Source organism: Planococcus citri, chromosome 5, assembly GCF_950023065.1.
Source record: "Planococcus citri chromosome 5, ihPlaCitr1.1, whole genome shotgun sequence".
Lineage (NCBI taxonomy): Eukaryota > Metazoa > Arthropoda > Insecta > Hemiptera > Pseudococcidae > Planococcus > Planococcus citri.
Genome location: NC_088681.1, coordinates 293796 through 321231, shown reverse-complemented (window position 1 = coordinate 321231; position 27436 = coordinate 293796). Strand labels below are relative to the sequence as shown.

At 38.4% G+C, this 27436-nt stretch overlaps 6 protein-coding genes across 8 annotated transcripts; 2 read left to right on the top strand and 4 right to left on the bottom strand.

The window, feature by feature from the left end:
* Nucleotides 1-729: 729 nt before the first annotated feature.
* On the bottom strand, nt 730-10544 carry Utx (Utx histone demethylase). Its single transcript, XM_065367148.1, has 23 exons — nt 10169-10544; nt 9882-9948; nt 9491-9668; nt 9264-9372; nt 8326-8501; nt 8009-8137; nt 7674-7899; nt 7436-7536; nt 7112-7328; nt 6806-6950; nt 5636-5848; nt 5287-5487; nt 4636-4837; nt 4425-4520; nt 4227-4344; nt 3917-4149; nt 3484-3815; nt 3166-3372; nt 2920-3056; nt 2730-2848; nt 2450-2660; nt 2189-2315; nt 730-2077 (listed from the first exon to the last, which is right to left on the bottom strand). The coding sequence occupies exons 1-23, from the start codon at nt 10231-10233 to the stop codon at nt 1886-1888; spliced, it is 3801 nt and encodes a 1266-aa protein (XP_065223220.1). The 5' UTR covers nt 10234-10544; the 3' UTR covers nt 730-1885.
* A 2973-nt stretch (nt 10545-13517) lies between these two features.
* On the top strand, nt 13518-18684 carry LOC135847570 (FUN14 domain-containing protein 1). Of its 2 annotated transcripts, XM_065367140.1 has the most exons (4): nt 13518-13628; nt 13856-14223; nt 14595-14784; nt 17594-18684. In XM_065367140.1, the coding sequence occupies exons 2-4, from the start codon at nt 14084-14086 to the stop codon at nt 17783-17785; spliced, it is 522 nt and encodes a 173-aa protein (XP_065223212.1). In that variant the 5' UTR covers nt 13518-13628; nt 13856-14083; the 3' UTR covers nt 17786-18684. The 2 variants fall into 2 exon arrangements, with proteins under 2 accessions (XP_065223212.1, XP_065223213.1); XM_065367141.1 differs by lacking the exons at nt 13518-13628; nt 17594-18684 and adding an exon at nt 17383-17552 and having other exon boundaries at nt 13729-14223.
* Nucleotides 15780-17349, bottom strand: LOC135847568 (UMP-CMP kinase-like). The gene has a single exon (XM_065367138.1). The coding sequence runs from the start codon at nt 16746-16748 to the stop codon at nt 16101-16103; it is 648 nt and encodes a 215-aa protein (XP_065223210.1). The 5' UTR covers nt 16749-17349; the 3' UTR covers nt 15780-16100.
* Nucleotides 18357-20206, bottom strand: LOC135847569 (uncharacterized). Its single transcript, XM_065367139.1, has 2 exons — nt 19762-20206; nt 18357-19666 (listed from the first exon to the last, which is right to left on the bottom strand). The coding sequence occupies exons 1-2, from the start codon at nt 19975-19977 to the stop codon at nt 19256-19258; spliced, it is 627 nt and encodes a 208-aa protein (XP_065223211.1). The 5' UTR covers nt 19978-20206; the 3' UTR covers nt 18357-19255.
* Nucleotides 20207-20370: 164 nt separating this feature from the next.
* Nucleotides 20371-24736, top strand: LOC135847562 (cytosolic carboxypeptidase-like protein 5). 2 transcript variants are annotated; one of them, XM_065367126.1, is made up of 12 exons: nt 20371-20689; nt 20877-20990; nt 21056-21175; nt 21258-21403; nt 21501-21663; nt 21781-21959; nt 22044-22303; nt 22430-22947; nt 23041-23179; nt 23484-23694; nt 23785-23970; nt 24081-24736. In XM_065367126.1, the coding sequence occupies exons 2-12, from the start codon at nt 20900-20902 to the stop codon at nt 24612-24614; spliced, it is 2547 nt and encodes an 848-aa protein (XP_065223198.1). In that variant the 5' UTR covers nt 20371-20689; nt 20877-20899; the 3' UTR covers nt 24615-24736. The 2 variants fall into 2 exon arrangements, with proteins under 2 accessions (XP_065223198.1, XP_065223197.1); XM_065367125.1 differs by having other exon boundaries at nt 21778-21959.
* A 695-nt stretch (nt 24737-25431) lies between these two features.
* LOC135847566 (uncharacterized) lies at nt 25432-27146 on the bottom strand. The gene is made up of 2 exons (XM_065367133.1): nt 26926-27146; nt 25432-26829 (listed from the first exon to the last, which is right to left on the bottom strand). The coding sequence occupies exons 1-2, from the start codon at nt 27007-27009 to the stop codon at nt 25720-25722; spliced, it is 1194 nt and encodes a 397-aa protein (XP_065223205.1). The 5' UTR covers nt 27010-27146; the 3' UTR covers nt 25432-25719.
* Nucleotides 27147-27436: the final 290 nt, after the last annotated feature.

The following is a 27436-nucleotide window of genomic DNA, read 5'->3' as shown; positions in this document are numbered from 1 at the left end:
GAAAGTTCATTTTGCGTTAAATACCCCATTATTTTTTTGAATTACGAATGGTAGTTATTCAAAAATTTCAATTTGGAACAATATTACGTATTTTTAAATAAATTAGTCAATTTTTCCACCCTTGGAATTTTCACAATTTCAAAATTCATATAAATTTTCCCCGCTTTAATATTTGAAACATTTTTTGAACTCAGTCAATTTCTGAATGTTCTTCGGAAAGTTTGTATAATTTTTCCAGCATCATAAAATCTGTCAACTTTTAGTCAATTTTCAATGATTCAGTTTTGTTGAAAAATTTCACTTCGAGTCAGTTGGCATTTTCAAGCGGTTTTAAACGGTTGGAAATCCTCATCAATTTTTAATGATTTACCTACCTATTGTGTTAATTTTTTGGTAGTCGATTTTTATTTGCTGTCCACTGTCCAGAAGTTGATGAAATGTCAACTTTGCCAACTTCCACCAAAGATGACAAATTTGTCTACTTTTCCAATTTCCAACTTTCTAGATGCCCAGGGAGGGAAAGCTCCCCCCTGCCCCTTTTGGTTTCATCCTCGATGGTCTGAAATACTTACTTCGTTTAACTCGTATTAATTTTATTTGAAGTTGTGTAATCCGTAATCGAATATCTAAGTGAAGAAGTGATCATTGAATTATAATACGAGCGACAGGTCTGAAAACGTGAAATATTATCGCAGGTGTTTTTTTCTTTTTTGAAAAAAAAAACAAAAAAACAATAGAAGATATACATTTAATAAACGAGTAAAAAGATCAAATTACTGAGACATAAAGGGGAAAACACACACATGAATTCTTTTTATTCTACTTACGAGCTTAAATTTAGGTAACGGAGTTGATTTTTTCGACAAACCCGGTGTTCATTAATTTCAAAACATAATTCACTCTTTCCTTCAAAGGAAGATGTGTACAGTACACTACCTACGTTGATATTGAATCACGAATTGACAAATTGCTTTACCTAAACAGTACACACTGCACGTACACACACGAATACATAAAATAAATAAATCTAATGGCAGTTCGAATGACACGCATTCTATACTCAATTTCCCCTCACGTCCATACAATGTCCACTACGAACGTGAAAAAGTATTAATTAAAATAAAAGTACAAAGCTTGGCTAAACTTCATCTACTAAAATTTTAAATACGCGTTAAAAAAATCTTTGAAATTATGGCAGTTCGCGTACGTATAAAATTCTTGGTCGTAAAATGAATGCCCATAAATAATTTTTCAAACTGGCTCATTTTTTCCCAAGAACTTCGACACATGATTTTATGTTTTAGGTACATAGAAAAATTATGTATATCAAATTACCGAGTTACACGTCGTAAATTACACAAAAAATAAAATTCACGTTAAAATTGAACGTAAAAAGGGATTAAAAAATAAAATAAAATAACAAACGAACAAACAAAAACAGAAAATACAAGAGAACACGGATCATGATGATAAAATTCTCCTTAAAATCGTACCAATTAGCTAAAACAAAAGTAATAAAAGTAAAATGATCGTTACACGAGACGAAATCGTTACACGGTACACGGTACAAATACAAATAAATACATTTATGTACAACATGTGAGAGAGAGAATTCTCGTTCAACATTTTTGATCGAGAAAGGCGAACAATTTACACGTAGGTAATACAAAAAATAAATAAATCGATAAACAAAAATGAAACTCAACCGGCCACCATTATCGCTGTTATGTCTTTTTACACCGCACCGTCAAAAGGTTATTTACTAGTAATCGTAAAAACTGAAATAAAACTGTACATAGACCATAGACATACGGGCCACGGGGCCGCGCCGGGGAAATAATTACAAACACACGCGATCGTCCACTAGCAGCGTGAAGACGAAACTTCACGAATACTTGGCATTGATTCCGGGATGAAGGCAGAAACTGTCGTAAACCTCGATCAATTCGGTCAATTTGTACTCTTCGAGACAAACGAAACCTTCCAATCCAGGCGCCTGCTTACGAGCGCAATCCACGCAATGCACAACGTGACGTTTTTCTTGTTCTCGAATAAATAATATGTTGAATACCTCTACCTGCGGACAGCGAAAAGAAGACGGAAAACGGAAAATTACTCGTAAAATCGAATCGCGCGCAATACGAGTATGTAACATTGTAACCCGACAGAGTTGAACATGGACACTGACCTCACATTGGCCGCAGTAGTGCGAAGCTTCATTTTTACCTCTTCCGTGAAACCGAACTTGGACTCCTTTAGATTTCACGAACTCCAACATAAGTACGCAATTTCTCAAAGATCTCAACAGGCACTTTCTACAACAAAACACAACATAGTAAAATACGCTACCGCTACCTCTACCTCTACCTATCCGAGCGACGATACTTGTCGCTGCGCTGATGGCGCGGCGCGGCGCGACTCGACTCGACTCGACTCGTTCACCACTTACTTGATAAGCTCGAATAGTTTGGAATCGGAAACTTTGATATTTCTAGCCAAATTCCAAGATAAATGTACCATAGGAACTATACTCTTGTAACTTTGCAATTTATTCCATTCGTATCGTTCGATAGCTAATTGATACTGTCGGGCTGTGATAGGTCCGACGTTCCACGCGATGTTATTGCACCAGCCTACCGCTTGCACCCAGTGGACACACCCTGGATGCGAAATAAATCCGTTAATGTTGGCAAAAAGTTTCACACTCGTACTCGTACTCGTATACTAACCCGAATTCACCCACACTAGATCGCCGGGTCTTTGCAAAAATCTGTACAACGGCACATTGGCAGCAGCTAAATCCTCGAGAGTCGGCCACCAAGATCCGTGTAGATAATTGATATTGTTTCTGCGGACAGTTACGATTAAATTACAAGAACGTCGCGTCGCGTCGGTTCGGTTAGCAGCCGTACGACTTACTTTTCGCATAGATTATAAATGACACCCCAATACGCATCTGGCACGGCGAACCACTCGCAATCGCCCGGGCCGATGTTAATATTGATGGAACAAAAATTATTATTCTCCTGATGACCAGGCGTCCGACTACCGGGTACCTAAATGCGCGAATTACAGATATGTACAACAAGAAATCAGCGGCGTCGATTTCGATTACGATTACGATTACGATTACTGTATTTTAACGCCAATCTGTCTCTACTCTACCTTCATGTATAATTGAACGGTGTTCATTCCTAAAATGTTGTGTCCGACGTGAGATAACATATTGCTGGCCGATACGACTCGAGCGAAAGCTGGCAATTTCATCAATTCTTGTAACTGCGGACGCCACTTTTTGTCGTCAGATAAATCGACGTTCGTACCGAACCTTAGCATTTTCGAACCTTGGGGCGGTTTGATACCGGGTACGCTCTGCGAAAAGCGCGAAAATACATAAATTCATACGTTTACGTACAAGTACATACATATCATCGACATTGCGTTTGCGTTACAAATATAACGAGCGACTATGAGAACACTTACAAAATTGGAAGCGCCTTTTTTTCTCTTCACATTGCCAGTCGAATCTTTGGAATCCGAGTCTGATAAATTACTAGAGCTAACTTGCGTATTGGACGAGTGCGTGCCGCCAATTTTCTCTCGTTCCTCCTTCAACGAATCTTGAAAACTAGAAGCTTGGTACTGAGCATATTTGGCTATAGTTGTGTGCGATCGATGGCTAATACAAGCCCAGCCTTTACGACCGTGTAACTGATCCCAATTTTCGTCGCCGCTTTGCTGTACTTGCGTTCGCACTTCGATCAAATGATCGGGATTCGCTTCGACCAGAGTTTTAGTCGAGAATAATCCCAAATCTGCGCGTCGACATTTACGCATTTTAGAGTACAAGTAGAGGAGGAGTATCGAGTAAGGAATACACCTACGTGTAGGTGTAGGTATTAGGTAGCGTACAAACCTAATTTCAGAGCAGCGGCGATGCCACGAACAACCGCTATCGGATGTTTCAAGCAGAATTCTTGCAGCTGCGGACTAAACGCTTGTTTTTTATTATCTAAGAATATCGACGGAGTCTGAGGTAATAGTTGTTCTTTAGTTAATGTTTGAGGCGGAGGATCCGGCGGCGAAGGTGGCGGACCCTTATCGTCGTATAGTATACTGCAGTTCGATACCCCATTCAGACCTTTACCCCTGTAAGTAGGCGATTATTAGACTCGTAGATTATTCGTATCGTATTTGTACGAGTTAGCGGACGACTCGCGACTTACTTGCAGGATTCGATCATTTGTTTAGCTGTCATGTCGATCGAAAATTCCACCTCTTTCGGAGGCTCCTTGGAAACGATATCTCTCGGTTCGGCCCTGATACACGCGTCATCTTTGAATTCTGAAAGACGAAGCGAACAAAGGATTAACTTGCGCCTGCGCAGCGTGCAATCTCACACTCCTTTTACACTTGACACTTACGGTAACATACGTCCGCAGCAGCGTTGGATGAACCGCTTTTCTGTTCAACACTCGATGGCGGATAGGTACTCGAACAAATATTATTGCTATCGTTGTCTGCGCCGCCGATTATACCAGTACAAAAAAATACATCCGTCAATCGTCATCGTTAATCGGTAATTGAAACGAAAAGACACGTAGCGTCGCGTCGCGTCGCGTCGCAACAATTTACCTGTTTGAGTCGAAGGAATGTCGACAAGTTCATCCTTTATATCGATATCGTCAACTCCGCCCGGCGATCCGAAGTGTTTCAATAAATCTTCGGCTAACGACTTGGCTATATCCTTTTGCGATAACAAGGCTTGTAATTCTTGATCACTAACGCCCAGATCGGCTGTTGAAGCTAATTTCATGTCGCAGTCGTTCGAGTTGATCTGAAAATCGATCGCATTTCATAATTAAGGGCGAGGGGCGGAGGCGGAAGGACTAATGCAGAATTACAAACTAATTACTATACGTAGTTATTCGCCAATAAAAGTGAAACTGGCATTGAAATTACTGCGATGGAACAGTAGAAAATTGAAATTTGGTGAAAAACGGCAAAAAAAAAAAAAAAAACAAAAAGGAGAGAAATTTCACTCAAGTTATCGAAAGTATCGAAATGAAAGCAAAACTGGCATTGAAATGACTGGAATTCGCCATAAAATCGTGAAAAAAATTGCGTAATTTTGCGCGAAAAATGATTAAAGCTGATGAAAAATGGCAAAAACCAAGAGAAATTTCGCAAAAATTATCCAAAGTATCGAAATAAGAGTAAAACTTTACTGTGACATTGAAATTGCATCCTCGTTATCCTCGTTATCGTCAAAATGTCAAAACTAACCTGCGGCGGATATTGCTTGATAACTGAAGCGTTTGGATGATTGCTTTGCGACTGGTGACCAGGTTCTGTCGTCGCTGCATTCTGACTCGGTGAGGCGTCGTTGCCGAGTTCGTTTGGTTGCTGCATTTGCTGCTGCTGCTTAACCTGTTGTTGGTGTTGTAGCATCAAACGGTACTGATTTTGAAGTTGTTGCAAAGCGTTCTGAAAGTACACACACACATATACTACGTCGAATTCCATTCGTTACACTCGTACACGGACGCATTCGACGCATTGGACGCGCGATGGAAGAACAAACTCGACTTGTATGTAGGTAAAAATTACATTACCTACTTACTACTCTACTCACCTGTTGCGTGGGCGTTAACGTACGCACGTTTTGTTGCAAAAATTGCAACGTCATCAATTGCTGAGCGCTGAGATAGAACGCAGGCGTCGTCGCGTTATTACTATTATTGCTGTGGTTATTATTACCGTTATTACCGCTACTATTTGTTTTATTCGAATCTATCGACGATACAGATCCGTCCGAAGTATTCATCAATTCGCCGTTGTGACCAACCTAAAACATTACGAAAACATTTGCCCGTTAATACGCGTATTACAATTCGCCAATTGGCAATCACTGGCGAGTGGCGACATTTTCAGAGCTCAGAAAGTCATCCGCCACATCCAACACTCAACTCCGTCTACGAGATGCACTCGATCAGCGATCAGCGATCAGCGTGTCAGCGTATGTGTAGCCATTACTCCATTAGGCGAGTTGACCTCGAGTCGTTTCGTAGACGCCGCGCGCGCGCAGTCAGACTCCGGAATGGAAAGCTAGCTGAAAGCTGAGCAAGTTTGGGATTTTTGAAAGCTAAAAGCTAAAGCCAAAAGTTTCATCTTTCAGCTTTCCATCCCTGGTCAGACTAGCAGTAGCAGCTGAGGCAGTGGTAGTTACACTGTTACAGGGGTGATGGCTATGGCAGTAGTACTCGTATGTAGTACCGCTACTGCTGGTATGAGTAGGAGTACGACTACGAGTATAACCATGACCATTCGCTATACGAACGAGTACATCGAGAAAAAAAATATGGATTCCCGCAACCCCCATTTTCCACGAAAATTAACGAAAAAGCCAAGGCGGAAACCGCGATGATTTCGCGCGAGAATAATTAATTCGCGAAAAATATCATTTTCGGCATTTTCCAGTTTCCACGAAGAATAAAAAGTGGCACCAATACTGAGGGCGGGAACTGCGATGAAATTTCGCATTTTTAGACAGGTATTCCGTTTATTGATGTAACCATGCAGCAACACTGAAAATTGAGTCGCAACAAGCCCAACACCAATCTAAACCAATAGGCGCGGCTGACAGCTGCTACATTCGACAATCTTCTCGTCTTATCGATTAATCTGATACGGATGTGTAATTGTGTAATAATTTATCGACAAGATCGGGAAAGGGAAAATAAAAAAATTGGCCCGCCAATTTTGGATTTGCAGATCTCGCTCGAAACCAAAAAAACGGACAAACCTGGGCATGCTTTTGAGAGCCGGATTTATGTTGTTGCTTTTGCTTCTGTTTCATTTGTAGCTGTTGTTGTTCCTGCTGTCTAGAAGACATTTCGGCTGATATCGGTAAATTCCACGCTTCCTCGATGGATGGCAATTGTCTACGTCTGCGATAGAAATGCAAAATGAAAAAATTAGCCTCTTTTGTGGAATTTGCAGAACTACTCCGTACATAAATGGCGAGAACGTATAAGTTCAAGTAGGCGCAATGGCGCATATAGGTATGTATTTGTACGTCATATTATACTCGTATTCATTTCGAACTAACTTGGAGGTAATACTAGGCATCGGAGCGTTACACAGGTGACTTTGCAGAAATTTAATTCGCTGAGCCAGATTGGCGTTCAAAGACGGAATACACGACTGAGTGATGGATATTTTCAACGAAATTTCGCTGACGGGTCCGTTGGCTTCCAAACCGCGAGTAGCGTTTACGTAACACGCGTACGCGTCTCTGGGCTGATTACAGCTTTCATACAAAATACCTGTAACACAAAGCCGGCAGCCGGCAGTGTCGGTTTTATTCTGTCTGTCAACCGACTTGTTTACAAGCCGCGCGCAACAACCATAGAACCATACGTATAAAGCGTACCTAAATTAGTCCAAGCGGCACTATGGCTCTTATCCAATTGCACAGCGCAAATGTACGCTTGCAGAGCATCCATAGGCTGGTTTTGCTGTTGATAAAGAACCCTGCAGTACAATAATAATTCACATTCAGAAATACGATACACATAACTAACTACTCGTACGTCGTACGTACTTATATAATTATGTAGGATGCTAAACGCAATTACGAGAGTACGAATACGAGTGCAAAGAAAACTTACCCGATCGAACACCACGTATCCGCGTTTCCTTCAGACTTTTCGACAGAATTCCTATAAGCTATAAAAGCATCGTGAACTTTACCAATGCTAGCGAAGCATCTACCCAATAAATACAACGACTGGCCGGATTTCGCATCCGCTTCGATAGATTTCTGCAAAAACTGTATAGCGTTACCCTCTCGTTGACTCTTATCGCCTAAAACGTCAACGCAATGGTACATCCATCCTAGTGCAAAAGAAGAAGAGGTTGAAAATTACACGCGTATCGCTGATGGGCGCTTGGCGCTTGGCGCTCGGCGCTCGGCGCTCGATACAATAACGGTCCAATTACGTACCTAACTGGCGACATATATCAGCTCGCAAATGAATCGGTAATTCCTTTTCATTCAGCAAATTTTCATAACTGTCTTTCGCTATTTTGTATTTACCTTGAACTTCGTATAAATGCGCGATATGAAACCGTACTGTAAGAAAATACAACAACATGCGCGTAAAAATGAGATACCTACGTAAAAGGCCGTAATGTTTAGGCCTACTGCACGGTTCGACGGCAGTAAAAGACCTCACGTTTCTGTTTCTTTCTTTCTTTTTTTAAAAATTATTCATTACTCGAGGGAATGCTACTTTCACACTCACACTAAGTAATACTTACTTTCCAACTTGGAAAATGTACTGGGGCTCGAGTCAAATAAGGCCAACTGCAGGTGTTTCAGCGATGCGTCCCAATCATTGTTAACTTTGAACATCAAACCTAACCTCAGATGTATTTCGTTCGCTCTGGCGTAGCTCGGTTCTACATATAATACTTGTCGAAATGATTTTACAGCCCTATAACACGAAAAAAAACAAAACTCGGCTGATATCAAACTACATACAATTACAAGTTACAACTGATGGACAATCGAGATAAACAGCGCAACAAAATTTAGTTATAAAATCACGTAGCATCCGGCCTACAGTAATTAAAAGGTAAATTTAGTTGAAATTGAAACATTATCGTAAAAAATTGAGGTTTTACTCAACATGCTAATAATTTTTGGTTTCAATCTCTGCGAAAATGTAGGTAGGTACTTAGTTGATAAAGAGTTCTGATTTGATGAGAAAACTTTTCTCGGTAGAGTGCCCTGCCATCAAGTTGAAAAGGAAAAATGGTCTTCGAATGTTTCTTTTGTTTTTCAAAATAAAATAATTCACCTAGAAAAACTGTTTCCTTAATTCTTGAAAATTTAACTACTCGCACTAGGAAACGGACATTTTTTATTGTTTGCACATTGAGAATGGTTTTTTTTTTTTTTTTTTTTACCTTGTCAATCTACAGTCTACACATACCAAACATACCGACCTATTCTGTTAGCTGTCGCGTACTGGCGTATTCTACTGATTTTTGTGCGATATAAACGCTTATATTTTGTCTTTCGAATATTTTTACTTCGTGTTTTCCGAGCAAGTTAGTCCTTCGTCGTTAAAGTATGTATGAAAAAATAACTCCGTTTTCTCGAATAACATCGAGTATGAGATGTTCTTAATCAATCGAAAATAATCAAAATGATCGTTACTGATCCAAACGAGAATATCAAAAATAAAACTCACCATTGAAACGCATTGTAATGGAAGTAAACCAATCCTTGCCCATAAAGAAAATGCGGATCTTTCCAATAATCGCTTTTCAATTTATAGAATTTCTGATAAGATGACATGGCTGAAATTACGACAAAATTAGTCGATCGCTATACTAATATTATAAAGTCGTGAAATACGCTTTATTTACAATCGACATTCGAGAGTTCAAAAACGGAAGAAAAAACACAGGCGCCAACCTTTCTCGTAATCGTCCAGTAACAAATGAAAGTGTCCTAATTTGCAGTACGTTTTCGGATCCACATTGATTTCTTTATCGGCATCGAAATTTTCGTCATCATCCGGTTTGTCCACAAATATGCCATCTCGTTTTTGTTTTTGAGCTTGTACGAGCATACGTTCCAAATACTTGATTGCCTGAAAAAAATGCTCTATTTAGTTCATTCGGTCGATAACTTTTACCAGCTTCACGAATCGATATTTATTTTTAGAATTTCCGAGTTCAGGCAAAAATGAGAGCCGTCCCACGGAAGAAATAACGCGAATACGGGATACAGCGCTTCATTCTCTACAGTCAAAATTGTTATCAGTTCGATGGTTCAGCGATTAATGGTGATACGAGTATTTTACCTTGAGCACCAATTCTTTCTTGCTCGCATTTTCTGGAGAATTCAACTTTAAAAACCCGTACTGACGGCTGCATGAAATCAGAATAAACAAACAGAATCAAAACACGGTTTCGAAGAAATGTAGAAATTTAATCTGATTTCTGATTACGACGTATCGATAAATCACTAAATGCATGATAGGCGAATAAAGACACTGCTACTTTATTACGTATCAGTAGCATAATAGTCGGAGTTGGATAGAAAATCGGGGCTACAAATGTACGATCGCGGTGACCTATATAACTTCACCTGTCAAGTTCGGAGAGTATCTGCAGCTCTTCGAGAGTTAAATTGATGACTAACTCATCGGCCATTTTAGCACAAAAAAGCAAGCGTTTTAGTCCTTCGAGAGTTTCTTCTAGCAATTAGCTTGACATTTCTTCGCATAAGAAAATGAATTATTCGAGATACGATGAATTGAACTAGTTTTGATAAAATTACACACGAATAATCTCATTTTCAACTATCAAGGGTCATTAAATGAATCACCGATGAGCGAGAACAATCGCACGAATTTTTAGTGATAAAACCCCACACATTACATTTTTTTCACAATCACGAACAAAAAAATTTGATTTTCTTGTCATTTTGATAAACTTATGACAAAATTTACAAAAAAAAAAAAAAAAAACAAAAAAACAACAAAACTGAAACGTCATTACTATCAATCTTCAATATCGAACAAAACATCGATTTTCAAACTCGATGGTATCGATGTTTACTGTTTAGTGGTACGGAAACAAAACGGTAACGTTTCTCGAAACACTCGAAACGTACCACCAATCGGAACGGAAACGGAAACCACCGCGCGAGAAACCGATGAAAACTGGCATCCCGGATCAATTCCCGGATGCTCGGAACCGGTTGGAACGAATTTGTTCAACATAACCGTTTCGTTGACGGTAATTTCCGAGTATTACTAGTAATTTTACGAGTTTTACAAGCGTAATAATTATTTACGTAATACACACCAGTGTTGGCGTCCCGTAACGGTAACTGTAACGAAAAACGAAAATAACGAAATTTTTTTCGTTACAGGTAACGGAACTGTAACGAAAACGTTATTTTAATCAGGTGATGTTGTGTAACTGAAACGTAACGTAACGATATTTTTCTGAAAGTAACGTAACAAAAAACGGAAAAATTTTGTTACCTTTTTCGTTATTTTTTTAGTTACAAATTACAAAACAAACCCTTAAAAAACTCTGATTTGTGTAGCTCTAGCTATGAAAATTTGAAGTGAAGTCAAAAAAAATGACTAAAATGAGTTTTCAGTGTTTTCATTTGTCTGATTTTGAGTGCTGTAACGCTATATTTTTCGTTACACTGGTATTTGAACCTTCTTGTAACGTTATTTTCGTTATTTTTGTCACATTTTTTCCGCCACAAATGCATTTTACATCAAAATATACGTTGAAAAAACACTTCTGTAACAAAAAAATTGTAACGGAAATAACGAAAATAACGTAACGAAAAAATGTAAATACAGGTGTAACGAAAAATACTGTTACAGCAACTTTTTCGTTACAAAATACCATAACGAAAAACGTAACTAAAAAAATATAAATTTTGTAACGTAACGAAATAACGGAACGAAAAAAAATATCGTTATGGCCAACACTGATACACACTCGTAATCTCATCATTACACCTCTGTCGCTAGATGCAAAATGTACCTCATTATGAGCGACCTAATGTCGGGTCAAACACGCACATAATGAGCGTATTATATCCCTAGTGTTATGTGGCAACGCCGCAAAACTCGCCATTACGTACATGGTTATGGTTATGTACATGGACGAGCGTCTGTTTTGTTATGTATGGCAGGCTGGGGTGGAATTTTTTTTTCTGGACTTAGACGTTTTTTCGTGTGTGGCGTGTGTGTGGATGTGGTGTCCTGTCTTGTGTGTGTGTGTGGATGTGGTGTTTGTGTGTTTTACATACGTTTTTTTGTTTTTAATTTTTTAAAAATAAATTTCATCTCTGTGTATGTGCGTTTTAGCATTTGTCTCTTATATATTATTGTATTGTGGTACTTCTCTTACTACTCACCACTAAGAAATATGTTGGTATTGGTAACAATAACATAGACTTTGATTAAATTTCAGTGTTGGCCATAACGATATTTTTTTTCGTTCCGTTATTTCGTTACGTTACAAAATTTATATTTTTTTAGTTACGTTTTTCGTTATGGTATTTTGTAACGAAAAAGTTGCTGTAACAGTATTTTTCGTTACACCTGTATTTACATTTTTTCGTTACGTTATTTTCGTTATTTCCGTTACAATTTTTTTGTTACAGAAGTGTTTTTTCAACGTATATTTTGATGTAAAATGCATTTGTGGCGGAAAAAATGTGACAAAAATAACGAAAATAACGTTACAAGAAGGTTCAAATACCAGTGTAACGAAAAATATAGCGTTACAGCACTCAAAATCAGACAAATGAAAACACTGAAAACTCATTTTAGTCATTTTTTTTGACTTCACTTCAAATTTTCATAGCTAGAGCTACACAAATCAGAGTTTTTTAAGGGTTTGTTTTGTAATTTGTAACTAAAAAAATAACGAAAAAGGTAACAAAATTTTTCCGTTTTTTGTTACGTTACTTTCAGAAAAATATCGTTACGTTACGTTTCAGTTACACAACATCACCTGATTAAAATAACGTTTTCGTTACAGTTCCGTTACCTGTAACGAAAAAAATTTCGTTATTTTCGTTTTTCGTTACAGTTACCGTTACGGGACGCCAACACTGTTAAATTTTCAATTATCTTCACTTTTGAAAATGAAGTTCCAGGGATCGCAGAGGGGGGGGGGTCAGTGCCTCCACCTCCAGCTCCGGCTCCCAAATTTGAAAAAAAATCTCCGGCTCCGGCTACAGCTCCGGAGATTTTTTAATTTTATGAGTACCTCCACCTCCACCTCCGGCTCCAGTAGAAACATTTGAAGTACCTCTTGCTCCGGCTCCGGCTCTTGGAGCAAGGCCCAAAAAAGGGTACCCTCCGGAGGTCGAGGAGGGGGGATTGGAGCCTTCTCCTCGGGCTATTTGACCCTTTTTTTGCCTTGCTCCGGGAGCCGGAGCCGGAGCTAGAGGTACTTGAAATTGTTCTACTGAAGCCTGAGGTGGAGGCGGAGGTACTCATAAAAAATCTCCGGAGCCAGAGCCGGAGGTATTTTTATTTATTTTTTTTTTCAAATTTGGGAGCCAGAGCTGGAGGTGGAGGCACTGACCCCCCCCCCCTCCGCGATCCCTGGAATTTCATTTTCAAAAGTGAAGATAATTGAAAATTCAATCAAAGTCTATGTTATCAACATATTTTTTAGTGGTGAGTACTGTGAATAGTAAGAGAAGTACCACAATACATTAATATACATATAAGAGACAAATGCTAAAGCTAAAACACACATAAATACACAGAGATGACATTTATTTTTAAAAAATTAAAAACAAAAAAACTTATGTAAAACACACAAACACCACATCCACACACACACAAGACAGGACACCACATCCACACACACGCCACACTCGAAAAAACGTCTTAAGTCCAGAAAAAAAATCCGCCCCAGCCTGCCATACATAACAAAACAGACGCTCGTCATTACGTACGTGTTACGTTTGGACATAATTTAACAAATTTAACCGGTGAAGTTTGGTCACTCATAGACGCACATTTTTTGCATCTAAACAACAGAAGTGTAAAATGGTGAGGTTACGAGTGTTCATTATGTAAAGCACCTTACACTACGCGATTAATAAAGTGTGTGATTATGAACTCTTGCAAAGTTACAGCGCTCGTCTTCGACTCGCGCAGTAACTTTGCACTCGTTCATAATCACCCACTTTATTAATCTAGTAATGTAATGTACTATTACGTTTGTTTACATCTTTGGGTGATAACGAATGTTGCAAAAATAATGATCCAACAAAAAGATCTAGATCGAAGCGAACTGCGAAGTAGTAAAATTCGTTCCAAGTTTTTTCTTACTTAAATAATTACTTAATTGTAAAATTGCCGATGTCTGATGTCTGATCATTTCGTCGATCAACCTGTATAAACAATTTCACCTCAGCCTTACCGAAAGTTTTTCTTCGTGTTGCCATCCGTCAACGAGTCCCGTTTCTTTCAAGTCTTCAATTTGAAAACCATTGTTGATTGAAATGGCGAGTTCTTCGAACAATAGCAATCCCAATGTCGACGAAGTTAAAGAAGAAGTGAAGAATATACTTGCCAAAGTCGTAGATGATGTGGGAAAAACTTCAGCTCTTAGACAACTTGTGATAGGAGGAACTACTGGATGGTATAGTAATGTTTCATTTTTGTCGGTGTAGTTGCACTTTTCCTTTATTCAAATGCTACTCTGTGCAATCTTAGTGCTTGTTAGTACGTTGCATCATAAGTGCCTAATAGAAGAGGAATCGCTCAATAGGCACTGATTTTGCTACACGAGCCGAGGGCGAGTGAAATGTCAAAAGTTGTGCGAATGCTCATGCATGTTGATACTTGATACTTGTTGTGAGCTGTATATTTTTATGGCATCGTTTTGTTTCATTCCGTTCTTCCAATTACTTGTGCTAACGTTGAGTTGTAGTTAGGTACCTCGTGTTAGTATTACTTTTGTTTCATTATTTTAAAATATTAATGACGTAATATTCGTTTATGTTGCAATAGGTTGACTGGATATACTCTGATTAAAGTTGGAAAAGCTACAGCTGCGGCTATTGGCAGTGGCATACTACTGTTACAAATTGCAAATCACAATGGCTACATCAAAATAAACTGGGATAAAGTTACCAAAAGAGCTGAAGAATTATCTGAAAAAATGGAAGATTCTGCGGCAAAACCAAATCTTTTGAAAAAAGTAAGTTCTGAAGGTACTAGTACCTCGATGTTTTATACAATCTACACAATGATTTTAAGGGAGGGGATGGTTGCTTGGTCGAAACCCTTCCACGCGTGAGGATTAGTGTATCTATGTAGAGATGAACCGAAAGAATTGATTGCAACTTTAGGTCAATGGACAGCGTCAGATTATAGACATTTCATCTTTTCTATTTGCTGTATAGCAATTGTAAAGGAGGGTCGTAGTTGTAGAAAATTCTCGAAGCGAATTCAAGCAATAAAATTATGACAACGCTTGAAAGCGAATCAAGATATCTGTTGAACCCTACCTAAATGATTGGTTTCCTTTCAAAAATAACGAAAGTCGAAAACGTTAGAAGTGCGCTGTCCCATGTGATAATATTGGACGCTATTTTGAACTTACATAAAAAAAAAACGCGCGTTGATTTACTTCCGTACCTAATCATCTTTCCTCCCTCTGCCCTCATCTTTCGAGAAAAGCTCGCTTATACTGCCAAAAGTGCTTGATGCGTATCATTCAAAAAGTCCAAATCTAATCTTTCTCAATTCGTGTTTTTCATTTGCTTGCCTCCGAAAAATTCCGAATTTTGTTCCGCCGCCGCAAATGCGCCTTCATCTCTAGTTATATTTGTGGAGTAAACATTTGATTCGGGGTGTGTTATGTGTATTTGTTGTTGGCGAAATTCGCTTTTAAATTGGACGGCATTTGCTTTTCAAATGAACACCGGCAACGCCGCAGAATTTTCTATAATTGAATTCTTACAATTAACTCGGAGTATTTAAATATGGCCTTATCTTATTCCGTTCTTTGATTTTGTTTCTGTGAAAATACGCCTTATCTCTATCGCTGGGGGAGGTAGGTAGGTAGGTAGGTCCAAGTACGAAACTTTTGTCCACTGAAATGAGCGAAAAGCGATTAGTAATTTAATTTTGTTTCTTGAAAATGCTCACAGATGAAGCCTGAAATTTTTGACATATTGACATGTGAAGCGATGGTTTTAAAAAATACGTATATTTTTAACATTATAAAGATGAAACAATCGATAACATTAGTATGGTACTTCGAAATATTGAAAAATCGTACGCGTATGGGTGATAAACTGATACATAGTTCAACTTCTCGTTACATCGCCTCTTAATTATCAGAATCCGGAGCTATGATTATATAAAAATCAGTAGAATCGCGCGTGTGTGCATAGTACATAAATACGATACAATTATTATGCATCGTAGGTAATGTACACATATGCACGTATATTGTATCAACTTGAAATCTGCGTCGAATGCTGTACTCGTACGAAGATTCGAATTCGATTAGGTTTTAAGGTATGACAACAAAGTTCTTACATCGCTGTGCACCTCTTCAGCGGTCTTCGACGAATCAATTTTCTTGACCAAATTTTTCTCCTCGTAATAGCGTACGATAGGTAGTGTATCTTCATTGAAAGTAACGATTCGCTTACGAACACTTTCGATATTATCATCTGAACGGCCACTACCAGCTGCGCCTCTTTGTAGGCATCTCTGCGCACACGTGTCGATAGGGCAATCGAAGAATAACACAAACTGAAGGTCAGTTTTGTCGGACATCTCACGTAACCATCCGTCCAAATTGTCCTTGTTACGGGGAAATCCGTCGATCAAAAACACCTTCGTATTTGACGCTTGAATCGCGTTGTCGATCAGCTTACATGTTATTTCTACAGGTACAATCGTACCGTTTCTTATGTGGGTCTCTATCAACTCACCGAATTCACTGCCCGTCTTATTTCTTTCTTCGCGTAGTAAATCACCGGCGGAAATGTGTTTGAATTTGAACTCTTCTACTAGTTTTTGACATTGCGTTCCTTTGCCTGCGCCTGGGCCTCCCAAAACGAAGATCACTTTCGGTTTTACTGCGGCCATTGTCACAAAATTCCGATAAAGTGTTACGAAAAGAAAATTTGTATAGAATTTCAGCATGAATTACGATAACCCTGTCTTTTGATTTAATACGTTAGATACTTGGCGACTTGAATTATTTTGTTTCATTCCTTATCACTATCATATAAAATCGACTCCGATATTGTTTTTCTCCAATTTTCCTTGTCGACTTTTAAAAATATCGATTGGACTGAGTACATCACATTCACACACATCGACACGGTTCGATGGCTGTGGCTGTTGCCAAATTTCTCGATTTCGCACAGCCGTCCGTAACCGAAGGAGGAACAGAAACAGGAACTTATTATTTTGAATGATTCCTAAAATTGAAAAAAAAAAAATGAAAAATGTTCAGAAGTTTGAAGACGGTTAACGATGAGCCGATTCTGGGTCCGAGTCCTGACTTTGATTTTTTTATTTTCGCATGAGCTATAGACATAGAGATAGACATAGACAAGTCTCAAGTCATTAAAACACCGTATACGCAAGTTGACAATTGTCAATTATCGTTAAAAAAATCTCAGTTGATACGATTTGATGGTGAAAACTATAAGTTGACAATCCTTTCCTCCCTTCTTAATGTAGAAAGCGGAAGCAACATTACATTGTATCTTCTACAAAAATAGTTTCGATTTCGATAATTATCCTAAATTTAGGCCTATGATATTTTCAGGTAACGATGTTCCTTCGGCAAAGTTCTCCTTTAGCCGGCGGATTCACTGGTGGGTTTTTCCTTGGTATTGCCTCCGCGTAACAACCTTCAGCATACTATCAGCATTTCACTTTAGTTGTAGTTTTAAGATGTACCGTTTCGTTTTTTCAAATATACTTTGATAAATCATATTATTGCGATTTTATATGTACGAATTACTACTGATTTATAGGTTGAAAGGTTCGTGGATAAAAAATTGGACAAAGCTGAAACCGTACTGAAGAAAAAGGAACGCAAAGCTAAACAATGGTTTTGTAGAGCAACCGATGATGAATGTTTCATTTTTGAAGAAATACACGTATTTTTGGCATCATTTTTAGCAGGCGTTGCTTTCGGAATGACATGCGGCATAATTTTGCGTTGATTCGGTTGTTACATACAATAACAATATACGTTACACGCATACTGATAGGTAGTTGTTATTGCGCTTATATGATTTTATTTCGTTTTCTTTGTTACCGCAGCGATGCAAAGCGATCATTGCGCATCCGTACAATGGAACTAATTTGTAATCGTTAAGATGGGTCTATCACTGGAAAAAAAAAAAAAAAAAAATGGTCGAAGCGCGGGACTACGTTCAATTTTAACTGATTTTCGCAGCGAAGACGGTTGAAAGTGCCGTTTTCTGAAATACATCATAGGTACCTACACCTACTTACATCGGAAAAAATTCGAAATTCGATTTCCTTTTTAAAAGTCGATTATTTTTCGTAGAAAAATTCGAAACATCATAAGAAACACAAAATATTCAAATTTTTGAACAATTTTTTAAAAAGTTGTAGGTAGTCTTCCGCTTTGCTCAAGCAATGATGAACCCTAACGCATCTATTTTTTGAAAATACCCGCAGATATATTTTGGGAAAGTGCAGAATAATACCTACTGCAATTTTGTTCTCTCGCTTCACACCCATTTTTCAAATTACTGTTACTTTCGGTTTAATTTATTCATTTTTATTAATTTTAAAAATTACACTTTGGTCAAAATTTGTGCAACAATAACATAAGAAATATAAAAACCAGCCGCAGTTGTTTTTTTTTCTTTAAAAATTTTACTGTCTGGATAGTCACTCGTGTCTTCAATTCATTATGCAAATACTTTGACATTTCACTCTTATTTTCATCAATTTTTTGTTTTTCAATTTTAAAATTTAAGCAATTATTTACGATAAGTTATGTACTTACAAAATTAGGATAAATAATATACATAAATACTATATATATACCTATAATTTATATTCCTTTTTAATAAACAGTATTTCAGTTTTTTGATTTATTTTACAGCTTCGCGAATAAAATAAATTAAAATTGTGATTTCAAGTCTCGCTCTAAAGTTTATACTTGAATAAGAACACTCTGACTAATTACACAGGTCGTACCAAGTCGACCCTCCTTAAGCTATACTACGCTTCATTTTTAAAAAGGAGGTACCAAAATATCATTACGAAATTAATGAATTTCACCGAATGCCAAGCGAGACACGTTGTAAGAAATTATTTTGAACAACCATTCGAGTAAATATACGTACGTACATATATTTCTTTCTATCAACCGGCAAGTTCAGAATTATGGTTAATATAATTTAGCGCTTCGATCCCATAGTAGTTTGAATGACAACACTGACGCGAGCAAAAAAAAGGTAAAAATACGAACAAAATTGAAAGACTAGAAATGTAGCATTCAAAACGCGTTCATTTCAACCTCAGCGAGTCAGCGTAACTGCTTTCAGCGATGACAGGTAGAGTAGAGGTACAAAATATGCTAAATAAGTATATGTACAATTAAACATAATAATTCAATGTCGATTTTCATAAGCGAAATTTGAATCACGGATCATTCACCAATTATCCAAGAAATCAAATCCAGTTTTTGGGATGTCGTTGGATCTGGTTTCGTGTTCTTCTGAAGTAGCATCCTCTTCAGTCGAGGCAGCGATCACTTTGGGAGGTGGCGGAGGTGGGTTTTTAGGTTTTAGAACAGAACCTTTCTGAGATTTTGAAAGAGGTTTTTCGTCAGAATTTTTACAGCTAACAACATTTTTATTCTTGCTTGAACTGCGGTCGAACAGATTACTTTTGGGTTGTTCTTTCTCTGTCGGTGCTGCTTTGCAACTTTGATCCGCGTCACTTCTGCATACAATGCGAGCTCCTGAACTGAGATAGCCCATCGCGTCCAATTGGTCGTATAGGTTCAAATCTAGCTGACTTTTTGAGAACCACGAATACGCGTTGTAATTCTGTTTCATCGGCTAAAAATTAAACCAAACGTTTGATTACCTAGTGAGTAGGTATACTCATAAATAACATTTAACAAAAACAAAGACGATGACAATTATTCGCGTACCTGAATAGATAAATTGGCATACTTCAAAACGGCCGACGGATTTATTATGCTTTCGTCGATGGCTTGGTTTTGTTCCTTTTTACTTAACGTATGCCATAAATCTTGATACGCTTCGCGGGTATTCTCAATATCGGCAGCTATTTTTTCAGCTAGTACATTCAAAGTACCGAAATAAATTTTGCTCATCGATTCGAGGTCCATTGTACAATCCGTCATGGTAAGTTGGTTGCTACGCAGCAGATGACATAGCAAAACACTGCTCCGACTTTAGGTATTTCTCTTCACCGCGTAAGCGTAATGAACATGCAATATACATTCAAATTTCTCAGCTAACAAAATAATAATATGTATTCCATTAACAAAAATTAAACTCAACAAGAAGATCGGAATTATTTTATCAAAAAGTATAATCAAGAATTTATTGCAAAAATAAAACACAAACAATAATATTATTCATCATAACAAAACAAAGCAAACAATGGAAACGGAAACTTTTGTGACCGTTTCCGTTTCTATTACCGTTCCGGCTCCGCTCGAATTTCTCGGTTTCCGTTCCGTTTCGGGCGTTCTCGTTTTAGCGGATTGCCACATGCCAAATTGCCAATAAATCATCTGCCATCTGCCAAGACCAGACCAAGATAAGCGAAGATAAGATGTTTTGTAAACATTTTTTTTTACATACAAATACCCATTTTTTGTTTTAAAAATAATTTAAGGAAAATATTACAACGAACGAATGTGTAAATAACCGTTTATAATAATTAGGACTTTCCTTCCATCATTCGTTGCTTCAGCCTTCAACGTTCAATCGTCCATCTGTACGTATAGTTCTTAGTGCACTGCATACGCATAGCAGATAGCTTTCAATTTTTGGATCAGTTGGATGATCCCTACAAATATCTCTCACCGATACATTTTCAGATTTGAAGTAAGTTAGGAAGGTCTATAGATCATCGCAATGTAAGTTGGTTGTGTTTCGAAACGCTTTTTGAAATGCTAACACATCACTGCGACGTTTCGTAATTTGATGTCGCAAATTTCATCAATTGACCCGTTTAATTCTTCTCTCAGTTTCATTCAACCACCCATTGTTTTTTTTTCTCTTTTTTTTTCAGGTGCCTAATTTTCAATATGCGACATGGATATTGAATGCGGCGGGTTTACTTTCGTTTCGAATTTCGATTCCAGTAATATCGATCGCGTAGAACTTGTACCCTCGTCGAATAGTGGTAAGTTTTAATTTGTATCGAAATCGTACGTGTCCTGGTTTGCGTTACAGCGTATCTGATTTCAGGAGAAGAGTCGTCTGAAAACGATATTCCTCTTTACGAATTTAATATATGGACTCGAGCCGATTGCGCTGGAACAGAATTTGAAAATAATAATAGATCATGGTTTTATTTCGGTGTGAAAGGTACGCATTCGAAATAACAATACATACCTACGTAATTAGATCAAAGTTGCGTTGAAATGTGAATTTGAATTAAATCATTCAGGTGGGACGCCGTATTCGGATATCAAATTGAACGTGGTTAACCTGAATAAGCAAGGCAAACTATACAATCAAGGAATGGCTCCTGTGTTTAAAGCGTCTAATGAGACAGATCAATGGGAACGCGTACGCGATCGATTGTCATTTGATGTGAGTTTTTATTTCACTTTTTCTCTCTCTCTCTCACTCTCTCTCTCTTTGAAATTGAATGGTTGCATTGAAACTATTTCATTTCCATAATCCTCAGTTGAAACGAAACTTGTTGAGTTTTGGGTACCGAACTTTGGAAAATCTTTGCTCGACCACTTATTTTGCGTTCACCTATCCGTTTTCGTTTACCGATTTACAAAGTTCCTTGAAACAATACGATTCTCATATCAAAAAGTTGAATATTAGTAGTAACGTTGCAGGTAAGCTGGTACATTTGCAGTTTTACGCACCTAGGTATTTGTTTGTACCTATGTATGTAGTATGTCGGCGTCGTGTAGCGTGGCGTTAGAATTGGTTTGTTTTAAATTTTCAAGAAGCTCATCCCGATGATATTTATTATCACCGAGAATGTTTAACCAAATCGTTAGAAGACCGGCCAGTTGATTTAATCACCATTAGTTCTCATCATAATATTACCAACGTGCGAGAAACTCGGTTGAAAGGATTATTTCCCGACGCCTCGGCACCTCGTCCGTTCCTATTCAAAGGCAAAAAAGTAAAAATCACGTTTCGAACGAATTAAATGATATTACGTAGGTCGTTACTAGGCTGTTTACCCGATTATCTGTCGCGATTCCAGGTGATCTTTCTCAGCGCCAGAGTTCATCCTGGTGAAACTCCATCGAGTTTCGTAATGAACGGTATCATGCAACTGCTGTTGAACAGAACGGACTGTTCTGCCATTGCTTTGAGGAGATTGTACGTTTTCAAGTTGATACCGATGCTGAATCCAGACGGCGTTTCGCGTGGTTTCTACCGAACAGACACCAGAGGAGCGAATCTCAACAGATTTTATCTCAACCCGTCCGAGTCGCTTCATCCCTCCGTATTTGCTGCCAGGTAAATTATCGAAGAAAAATAGCTATCGTTTGAATATATGTACATACATACATACATACATACGAGTAGATAGCCCTACTAACGTCTACGATCTAACGAATGGACCGTAATTTTCACGATATTTAGATCGCTAATTTTGTACTATCATCACGGTTACGAAAGAAAGCTCGACTCGCCCGCTAGACCTACAGATGCGACTGCGAGTCCTTGTTCTTCAAATGCCTCGCCTTGCTCCGGTGCCCTAGATGTTACCAGCGCAAATCGCTCCGATTTTTTAGAACCTGAAAATAAATCGGACGAACGTGCCGAAAGCAGCGATTTGAGAAAATGCAGCTCGGAAACTTGTATTCATACCAAAGATACCGACGAACTGAATGACAAAGTTGCCGAGATTACCATGGATGAAAACATAACGAGTGGCATAACAACCGCAATCGGCGCGAGTGATTCGAATGAAAAATGTAGCGTTTACCGAGCAGTTACTCCCCCATTACCAAAGTTGCCCGCCGCAGCATCCTGCGATAACACTAGAAAAAAGCTGTATAAAATAAGGCAATTCACCAAACATAAAGATTGCGCTAAAAAGCCTCACGAGTCCGGGTTATTCTTATACATCGATTTTCACGGACACGCTTCTAAAAAAGGTACTACTATGCGAAATTGCGATTATCGAAGTTGCGAAACCTCGACTCGAATTCCCAATAATTTATTTCTCGAATCATCGCGCTTTATTGCAGGTATCTTTATGTATGGTAACCACTTCGACAACATTTCCGATAAAGTGGAATGCCTATTGTTACCAAAATTATTGTCGCTAAATAATCCTCATTTTCACTTCAGCCAGTGTAATTTTTCAAAACGCAACATGTATACCAGGTAAGAAATCGAATCACGTAGTAGGTAATTGGTATTTGGTATTAGGTATTCGTTGTACATATTATACTCGTATGCGGAAATTTTGAAAAAAACAAAAAAATTTCCATCGATTCTATGTATTTGTATATTACTTAGGTAGCTTGTACGTAATACCTAATAATGTATAGATTGGGCGTGGCAGTTGTTATGAAAAACAATTCAAGCTCAGGATACGAAAAATTTGCGAACTACATAAATGTATAATATACATATGGACAGTTTGCATTTTTTACTTGCGCTTTTGTTGTCTGTTCGTAAATTACAGAGATCGCCGAGATGGCTTGAGTAAAGAAGGGTGTGGCCGGGTTGCGGTTCTCAAGTATACCGGTCTTGTGCGAAGCTACACGTTAGAATGTAATTATAATACCGGCTGCATCGTGAACATCATTCCACCGACGCAAAGGCCTCTCGTCAAACATCTTGTACCGCCGCAAATCCTGGTACCACCGAAATACACTCCCCAAATATACGAAGAGGTAAGCTATCGTTTTACATTAAATCACACCTACTATGTAGTACGAGTAGGTACCTATGTACAAAAATGGTAACGCGGTGAAATATCGCAGGTTGGCAGAGCGCTGTGTGTTTCGATTCTGGACGTAAGTGGCCAAAACCCCAATTCACGTCTTCCAGCGTCTCAGTATAAATCCATCGACGGTCTGAAAGAGTCTTTACGAGGAGAAGCGATCGTAGCTCGCGGTGTCCAATCGCAGCAAAACCTCAAAATGAGACAAGGTTTATCCTTACTTCAAGTACGAACAATCAACTCTTTCTAATATCGATTACGTATTTTCCGCTGACGCAGCAATAGCAAATTGGAACCTTCTTTTCAGGATCGTTGACCGATGGTCGTTTGTTTCAGAGAGGAAATAAAAACGCCGCCCTGAATTATACGGCTAAAAGAAAATTATTGTCGTTGAAAAGAGCATCGAAAAGTTCCCTGTTTACCGAAATATCCTCTTCGACATCCGTAGATCTCAAAGAAAACCCCGCCACCGCTTCCAAACCCGTTAAAATCAATCGTCCTACGAAATCTTCCACCACCGTTTTACATCCGTTGAATAAATGTAGCGGCAGCGGTGGCGGTGGCGGCGGCGGCGGTGGCAGCGGTGGCAGTAGCGGCGTTAGTGGTAGTCCGTCCAACCCTATCAATACTTTGAGAAAACGACGACGTAAAGCTAAATTGAAAAAAGAATTACAGAACAAAAAAATCGCTTTCAAGAAGAAACTTATCGGAGCGTACAAAATTGAAACGGAAACGTGGTCTAGTAAAGGCGAGCCTTCCAATTGGAATGCTAATAAACGTAAAATTGAAAAGAAATCGAGTCCTAATGGCAATCCCAGCACAAGTACTCGTCTTCCTAATAAAATGAGAAAAAAAACCAAACTCATCTAGCGACATTTGATGTAAATTTTCTTTCTTTTTTCATTGTATGTAATAATTGTAAATGCCCGTTGTACAGTGTAGCAAGCAAAACCTTACAATTTCAATACAAACAGAAATGGCGAATAATATTACTTCCTTGTTTTGTTTCTCTGTTGCGTTGCTCAAAACTTCACTTCTGTAGCTTAATCGACGAGTATAGGCATCAATTGTGCGTTTGAGCGATCCAAGTTTTCTTTTTCTCGAATTCATTTGTAGAGGTAGTTATCTAGCTAGTAGCTACCTACTACACTATACATCTACGTAATTCCGATTCCGAATGGCTAATTGGCCAAGTTTTGATTTCGTGCTTCCCCAAATAAGCCGATGGAGTTTCCCGATATGCGTGATGTCTGTACTGTCAGTGTCAGTCGATAAAGAGCCGATAAAAAGGAATTTATGTGTAAGCGTAAAGAGACATTTTCAAAATAATGATCAACCTGCGGCTTTCCATTTGTCAGAACTCGAAATATTAATTAAATACGAGGTCGTTATTATCGTTGTTCGCGATTACCTATGTCGACTATTTTTATAGACATCGACTCCGACCGATCGTCGTTTTGCGCATAAATACTCAATTCTCGAAAACGAAAGATAGGTAGGTGGTACATATGTAGCTAGGTGTAGGTACTCGATGTAGGGAAAGTATTAAATTCGTGCACTCGGTTGACTTTTTTTATCCATCTCAATCGCGATGGTAAGTACAGAAACATGGACTTTAAAATTCAGCTGTTCTGTAGTGTAATGAAAAAATCTCCCTCATCCAATCAATTATACCGTACCAAACCGGTAACAGTTGCACTTTTTATTGGATATTATAAAACCGTAACCGCACGTAAATATGAATAAATAAAAGAGCAGATAAATATTGAAACATGCGAAAAATACGAAGAACGAATAGCTAAGTAAACACACAATTATATAAGTAGATACTTATTTTAACACACATCTCATTATTAAAAAAAAACAAAAATTTGAAAGAAAGAATCGGAATAACGGACATATACATACATAACATAGTAAAATGGATCATATGTAAAAAAAAAAAAGAAACGATATTCGAGAACGACACAAAAATTCAGTTCACATCATTCACTTGATTGAGTAAACTAACGGCAGCTTTAGTCTTAGCTTCTTTTTTATTTTTTCCTTCGCCGGAAGCGTAATAGGAGCCGAGCTGAACATTGCATCGAAATCCGGATTCGGTGTCTTCGATTCGAAATCTGGGAATAAGTTTCAAATGCTTTTGCGTCTTCTTCTGCAATAAAGCGAATACATTTTTACTTTCCATCGTATTTACTTTGGTATCGTCGCGATTCGACAGATTATTTTGATTTTTTACGAGATCTTCGAGACTGTCTGTTTCCATTATCGAAGCACTATTCGAATTCGGCGGTCTTTGCTTGAAAAATGGATCGAAAAAGCTATCGCCACTCGGTTTTTCGGGTGCATTTGAACAAGTGTTGGCAAGAAACGTACCTTCGGAAGCTTTACTCGACTGTAGCGTAGACGGCGGCGCGGACGTTGATTTCGTAGCGTTTGCGGAAACTTTATTTCGCAGTTTAGACTTGTCCTGTTGTCTAAAGAATGGATTGAAGAAGTCCTCGTAGCTCGGATACACCTGCGCTGCTGCGGAAGAGTTCCCTCGCAGCAAATGTTTGGAACGTTTGTTTGATTTGCGTTTCGACCGCTTTGTTGACAACGATGGCTGTGGCGCTGGTTTTAAAGTAGTAACGGAAACTTTATCCGGCGTTTCGGATTTACGGTGCGCGATGTTCTCTGGTAAAACGACACTTTGAGGACGAGCTCGTACTTGACCGCTTAGATCCATTTGCGGTTCGACAGTGCGCGTGTGATCGAATCGACTTTTTCCGTTTGAAATGCAGTTCGCCATCTGATATTCGGTATTCGATGTTGGTACGCGATCCTGCAAAACACGCGTACTATCACAACTCGTATTATCAAAAGAACGAGCCGAAGTTTGCAGATGTAAATCCGATGCGCTGCTCCAGCTCGTTACTGAGGCAACGGCAACGCCAACGCCATTCACCGATTCACGCAAGCGAGAAACATCGACTGGCTTCAGGAGCAAATCAACAACTTGCTGAGCAGCTTCAGTTTTCGCTATCTTATTTGTAGTACCTTTTCCTATCGTTAGGAGGTCACCGATATGACAGGACACGGCATGCTGTAATTGATTCAACGTAGACATTACGCAATATCTTGGCGACGGAATTATGGCATGTTGGTACAAGTAATTTAATAACAATATCGGATTCCTAACTTGAGATGAAGATGAATAGTCTCCTTCGAGGTAGGGTTTCAAAGCAGATTGAGCTTTCAGCCTCACATCATCGCTGAACGACATCGGTTTACGCCTAGTCGCCTACGGTTCGGTTTTATCACGCCAAATTTTTATTTCAATTAACGCAGTCAAAAAATAAAAATATACATTATTTGAAATTTTATTTAAATTTTAAAACTACTTGATAATTTGCTGATAAAACAAAATTTAAATATCGGATGAATCGATCGACGAATCGATATTCCATAGAGTTCGATTTGATCGTTTCGCGTTATTCGTTGCAAATTGCAATGCGAATGCAATAATTGCAATATCGAAAATTCGAAATCGATCGATAGTTTATTAATTTATGAAAACAGAAACAGAAACTACTGGAGGTGGGAAGTGCTGGGACGCTGGGACATCCTTTAATATGTTACGTTGCGTTACGTTACGATCTACGACGGTAAACACAAAAACTAACAAAAACAATAAACGTCGACGTCGCAGA